The sequence below is a fragment of the Tupaia chinensis genome, unplaced genomic scaffold, assembly GCF_000334495.1.
Source record: "Tupaia chinensis unplaced genomic scaffold, TupChi_1.0 Scaffold000355_1, whole genome shotgun sequence".
Lineage (NCBI taxonomy): Eukaryota > Metazoa > Chordata > Mammalia > Scandentia > Tupaiidae > Tupaia > Tupaia belangeri.
In genome coordinates, this window is record NW_006159850.1 from 4,339,874 (window position 1) to 4,345,700 (window position 5,827).

The window sequence follows — 5,827 nt, forward strand, 5'->3', positions numbered from 1 at the left end:
CAGTGTCGTGTAATGGCAGGAGCACCCAGCCCGGGTGTGTGCACTGTCGTATTTCCCGGGTCTGTGTTCTCTCCAGAAGGGGGCTCGGCACCCGGCCCAGGACCTGCTGTGGGAGCCAGCCACCCCTGGGCCGCTCCCCCTGCTGCCTCCTGGCCCTGGTAAGGGTCCCGTCCTCTGGGCTCAAGCCAGACTGCGTGTTGCCCTCCCCCGCCCCCACCCTGAGACCCACAGCCCCTGCCACCCCGGGCCCTCCCTCGGGTACGTCCTGACGTGGAACACCTCGCCCACTTCAGTGCCCTTCCCCGCCCGTCCCTTAACTTCCTTCTCCCTCAGACCCCTGGGACCCTGGGGTGACCGCCCAGGACCTGCTCTTCCGTGGAGGTTACCGGTACCGGAGGCGGCCCCGAGTCGTGCTGGATACTTCTGAGCAGGTGAGTGGTCCTGCCGTGGACAGTGCTGTGTCCCAGGGGCTGTGTGAGTGACCCGGCCCCTCTAACCTAGCTCAGCCAGTTCCTGTGGGACCATGGGGACATCGCCTTTGCACCCTTGGGGAAGCTGATGCTGGAGAACTTCAAACTGGAGGGAGCACGGGTGAGTCATCTGTGGTGGCCAGAGGGACCCCTGCTTCCCTTCAGGGGTGACTCCCAGGGTGCGCACGCTTCACATGGCCTTTCCACACAGAGTCGCTCTAAGAAGAAGACAGTGGTCAGTGTGAAGAGCCTGCTGCAGGACCTCGGTGGACACCAGCCCTGGGGGCAAGTGGCCAGTGAGAAACGATGGGATGGACAGGCTAGCTGGTGACGGGGACGTGGAGGAGAGGGAGGGGACCCAGAGTTCCTCTACAGTGGCTTCCCAACTCCAACTAGCCTGAGGGAAAAGGGAATTGAAGTCCGTGGCCTTCAGGCACAGCTGTCTCCAGGTGTTCAAACAGCGTTTGAAGGGCTCTGACCCTGTCTCTCCCCCTTGCCCCTCTGCCTGGCTGAGTCCTAGACAGGCTGCTTTCCAGTGGTACCAAGGTGGCTTGTGGCTCCAAGGACAGAGCCTGTGTCCTCCCTGAGACACCAGAAACCCAGAAAGGACCTTGGTTGGCTTGCCTGGCCTCGTCTGTGAGCCGCCCACTGTGGCAGGGGCAGTGGAGTGCCAGGTCCATGTCACATGACTGCCCCTGGGGCCTGAGAACAGGGTGAAGTGCTTCCTGAAAGGAAGGAGTGCTAGGTGGATAAAAAAATCTGTCCCGTCTTGTGGTGGCACCCAATGCTCCTTCTTAGCACTGCCACAGCCATGTCCTCCTGCTGGCCTCTTGTCCCCAGGTGTCCCTGGGCTTACCTCAGCCACCGGCAGCGCCGGTTCTCCATCCTCGGGGACCCTGTCCTGGGCCAGTCGGTGGTGAGCCTCCTCGGGGAGCTGCTGCAGCAGGAGCTGGCCGCACGGTGGGAGCAGCTGCTCCTGGACGAGGCCTTCACCGGGGGCGCATTAGCCTGGGTGCCTGGAAGGACGCCCCAGAGCGGGCAGCTCATCTACCCTGCTGGAGGCGCCCTGGACAGGCTGCGTATCCTTCGCTGCTGCACAGGAGCAGGAGGTCCCGCAGGCTCCCCTCTGGGGGCAGGAACCGGGGAGCCTGCAGTGACCACAGCTATTTGCTGATCCTTAGCAAGAGACCCAGATTTGCAGGAGGTCGTTCTGACTCCAGCTGGCACCCCTGAAGTCCTTGGGGTCCCTGGATGCATCCAGCTCCGGGGACCTGTCCGGCAGGTGGTGACCGGCACCGTCCAGGGAGAATGTAAGGCCCTTTGACGCCGCCCCATCCCCAGCTGGCCTGTGGGCTGCCCCCTGACGCCCAGCCCTCTCCATCCTCCACAGCTCTGCTGGCCGTCCGCTCCGACTACCACTGTGCCGTGTGGAAGGTCGGTAAGCAGGGGCAGCCGGCCCCTCTGCAGGTGCTGCAGGTGGAGAAGGGGGCCACCGGGATCAGCCTCAGGTGAGGGGTGAGCCGGGCTGGCTGGCCAGGATGCGATCTAGGAGGCCGGAGGACAGGCCGTCGGTAATCACACCGTTCTCATAGCCCTCACCTGCCCGGGGAGCTGGCCGTCTGTAGCCGTTCGGGAGCCATCTGTCTGTGGACCCCCCAGGATGGGTAATGCCCCTTCCCTGTGAAACCCTGCACCCTGACAGACAGAGCCACGACCCCACTCCCTGTCCTAACTGGGCCAGGTCACTCCTGTCTTCCACCTGGCCCCTCAACCTCTCACCCCATCGGCCCAGCCCCTGCCCCCACCCATGGACCGCGTCTCTCCAAGGCTGCAGCACGTCCACAAGGACCCCGAGACGCTTGTGTTCCGGGACCCCTCCCCCTGGCGTTGGGCAGACTTCACGGCCCACCCCCGGGTGCTGACGGTGGCCGACCGCACTGGGGTGAAGATGATCGACACCCAGGTACACATGGGACCGGGAGAGCTCCCAGCTGCACGGGCATCTGCAGAGCCAGCGGCCCGGGCCTCACAGACCTGGGACCGGGGGAGGGCTGACCCTGTGTGTGTCACAGGGCCAGCCGGGCTGTGGGCTGCTGCTCTTCCGTGGAGGTGCAGAGGCTTCGTGCCAGAAAGGGGAGCGCGTCCTGCTCGCCCAGTACCTGGGGCAGTCTGGCCCTGCGTCGCTCCCTCCCACACTCCACCTCGTCTGTACCCAGGTGAGTGGGAGCCCCGCCCACCCCACCAGGCCAGCTGCTGGTCCAGACACCTGCAGGTGAGCCCAGGTCTCAACTCTGGGAGACTCCGGCCTACAGAGGCTTTGGTCCCAGAGCTTGCGCATCCAGGCGAGCAGGGCAGGCCTCAGGGAGGAGACATCTTAGTGGGGCGACTTTACAGTGAAGATGTGACTGGGGCTGCACGGCCAAGGAGAGGCCTCGCAGATGGGGCCGAGGGTCACCTCTCCACCTCCCCACCCAGGGACCCTGATGTTTTCAGATGTCACCAGCACAGCTTCCGGGGTTGGGGGCATGAGGGGACCGCTCTGGAGAAGCTGGCGGTTCCCAGGAATGAGACTCCCCCATACCTCAGCTGTGCCCGCCATCCCTGTTGGTTGGGACTCGTGGTGGCAGCTCAGGCAACATCTCAGCCCGGGGCTGGTTGCAGTGCCACTGGCCCTTGGGGTCTGCACCCCTGAGCGCCATGAGGGTCCTGGAGAGGGCACTGCGACCCGCAGCGGCCTGCCTCCAGGTCCAAGCCTCGACCCTGCCAGCCTGCTCCTCTCGGCCCCCAGTTCTCTCTCTACCTGGTGGACGAGCGCCTTCCCCTGGTGCCCATGCTGAAGTGGGATCATGGCCTGCCCTCCCCACCCCTGCTGGCCCGGCTGCTGCCTCCACCTCTGAGTGGTGGCCCTTGGCCCCTGCTGCTGGGAGGCCAGGGCGGACAGCTACAGCTGCTGCACATCGCAGGTAAGGGCTGGCCAGGTGGGAAGCCGCGGGCAGGGCCAGGCCGGGTCTAGACAGCGTCTCAACTCTCTGCCATCTTCCAGGAGAGGTGGCCTCCACACCCCGGCTGGCAGGGCCCCCCCAGTCTCTTCCGTCCAGGACCGACTCCCTCTCCGCTTTTCCCGTGCTGGAGCCCAAGAGCCAGCAGCGTCTACAGGAGCGGCTGAGTGCGCCGACCATAGGTGTGCTGGGGCGAGGTGGGCCGGGGGCCAGGTGGGAGCCCCTCCAGGCGTTGTCACCCATGGTCCTTGTGTCTCCAGGCCTGGCCAGTACCATCCCACCCTCAGCTTCCACGCCAGTCCTGTCCATCTTCCACCTGTCAGCCGCTGGGGACATCTTCTACCAGCACTTCCACCTCCGGGCAGACCCTAGCCTTCTGCACAGAGACCCTGGGTCTGACTGCCATGCCCCCACAATGACAGCGCCCTCACTGGACAAGACACCCACACCCCCCACAGCTTCCTGGACCCCCCAGGCCACCGCTCTCTGTAGCCAGTGGCTGACAGCCCTGATGGAGGTACCCTCGGCACCCCGGGCGTGGGCTGCACCCACCTTTTCCCACCGCCACCTGCTGGGCAGCCTGGAGCCCCACGGCGTCCAGGGGACTGTGCCTGAGGCCCTCCGGGCGGCCATGGCTGCGGGGCGGCTGCTGCGGCAGAGGGACCTGGGCTCGCTCCCCAGGGCAGAGCCGCCTCCCGCCCCAGAGTCAGGTCCAGAGGATGAGCTCACCGAGCGTCTGGGGGAAGCCTGGGAAGGCCGAGGGGCTGCCTGGTGGGCCAGGCAGCTGGGCAGGGCCTCGGCGTCCGGGAAGCAGTCCAAGCGGCCCAAGCGCCGCACTCAGCTGTCCAGCACCTTCTCCTCACTCAGCAGCCGCCCGGAGCTCTCGGATGCCATCAGCCCCCCTCCCAGCCCAGATCGAGCACCTGAGGCCAGGCCTCAGCCCCCAGCAACACCGCCCTCCCAGGAGTTGACTCAGGAGCCATGGGCCGAGGGTGTCCCCTCAGAGCGCCAGCAGACCCTTCGGGACTACATGGCCAACCTGCCACTCCGAAGGGACACCACAGGACATGTTGCCACACCCCCCTCCCAGGCTTCCAGCATCCCAGCCACCCCTTCCCAGCAGCAGGCCGAGGACCACATGGCCAAGCTGCCACTCCAAGGGGATACCCTGGGACATGCTGCCACACCCCCTTCCCAGGCCTCTAGTGCCCGGGCCACCCACTCTCAGCAGCGAGCGCCCGTCCTCTCTGGCTCTCAGCCCCGTCGGAAGAAGCCTCGCATGGGCTTCTGAGGGCTCCGGGAAGGGTGTTCTCACTGCAGGGAGCCCTCCTTCACCTGGACCAGCTGTGCCTTCCATGGTGGAGAGCCAGGAAATGAGGTGGTGTCCAGGGCGCAGGCTGTCCACCTCCCGATGGCCACTGTTTTCATGAGGCCCAGAGTGGTCAGGAGCCATGTGGTGGGGGTTGACTGCAGGATCTGCCGTCCAATGTTACACACCTGCCCGTGGGCAGGTCCGGGGGACCGGCAAGGTGCTGGCAGGCCTGCCTGGAGTACCGTTTGCTGGGACTCCCCCAGGAGACAGTGCAGGAAACGGCCCCACTGTGCCTTAGCTGGTGGTCTGGGCACGTCCCCTGCTCAGGCCTCCCAGTGCTTATGCACAACGGACAGCAAGACTAGCTTGTTTGGAACCCTGCCTTGGCGTGGCCACAGTGGGAGTCGCTTTGGGTGGCATGTGTGAGAGTCTGTTATGATCTGGTATTCTAGTGGACCTGGACCTGGGCTCAGGGGCTGAATAAACCTGCCAGCTGGGCATGGGTTGGCATTTCAGATGGATCGTGACCATATATAGCTTTGGTGTCAGATGCAAAGCCCCTGTCCTCCGAGACTAGCTTCAGGGGAGACCGCTCTCCAGAAAGCCCATTACCAGTCATGCAGGCCCTGGGGTCTAGTCTGGGTTTCTCTTCACACATTGAGAGAGAAGTGGGCCCTTCTTGGGGGAGCTGACCAAAGGAGTTATGTAGACCTTGAGCTAGTAGTGGGTAGTCTAAGCGGGGAAGTGGAGACGGTGCCGAGCTCGGCCGAGGTGGGGAGCTGGCCAAAGGGCGGCGCCCTGCACTCCTGTGAGCCTTGTGTGTAGCTACAGGGCATGTGATACTGATGACAAGCAGAACCCACACCGTACACCTTAGTGGCTTGGTCGTGACCGTGAATGATCAAGCGCGTTGCTTCTTGTAATAGAAAACGTGCTTCCCGAAGATCAAGGTGGTCTCCAGCACAGGCGACGACAGCGACCCTGACCTGGACTACACCTCACTGCCCCTGCTGGAATCCACGTCCACAGACACCCTTTCCAACATG

The 5,827-nt window shown here is 64.6% G+C and overlaps 1 protein-coding gene across 3 annotated transcripts in view; it reads left to right on the forward strand.

Moving 5' to 3' along the window:
- TAF1C (TATA-box binding protein associated factor, RNA polymerase I subunit C) overlaps positions 1–5,302 on the forward strand; it is an 11,283-nt gene extending 5,981 nt beyond the window's left edge. The window contains exons 3-15 of one of the 3 annotated variants that reach the window (XM_006152566.2): positions 77–158; positions 334–431; positions 502–591; positions 682–755; positions 1,311–1,549; positions 1,664–1,780; positions 1,861–1,978; positions 2,063–2,134; positions 2,298–2,433; positions 2,543–2,686; positions 3,259–3,433; positions 3,514–3,651; positions 3,730–5,302. In XM_006152566.2, the coding sequence (XP_006152628.1) occupies positions 77–158; positions 334–431; positions 502–591; positions 682–755; positions 1,311–1,549; positions 1,664–1,780; positions 1,861–1,978; positions 2,063–2,134; positions 2,298–2,433; positions 2,543–2,686; positions 3,259–3,433; positions 3,514–3,651; positions 3,730–4,760 (2,514 nt within the window). In that variant the 3' untranslated portion in view covers positions 4,761–5,302. Of the gene's footprint in view, positions 1–76; positions 159–333; positions 432–501; positions 592–681; positions 767–1,310; positions 1,550–1,663; positions 1,781–1,860; positions 1,979–2,062; positions 2,135–2,297; positions 2,434–2,542; positions 2,687–3,258; positions 3,434–3,513; positions 3,652–3,729 lie in introns of those variants that run through there. The other 2 variants (XM_027773484.1, XM_014589373.2) reach the window with 2 other exon arrangements.
- The last annotated feature ends 525 nt before the right edge of the window (positions 5,303–5,827 follow it).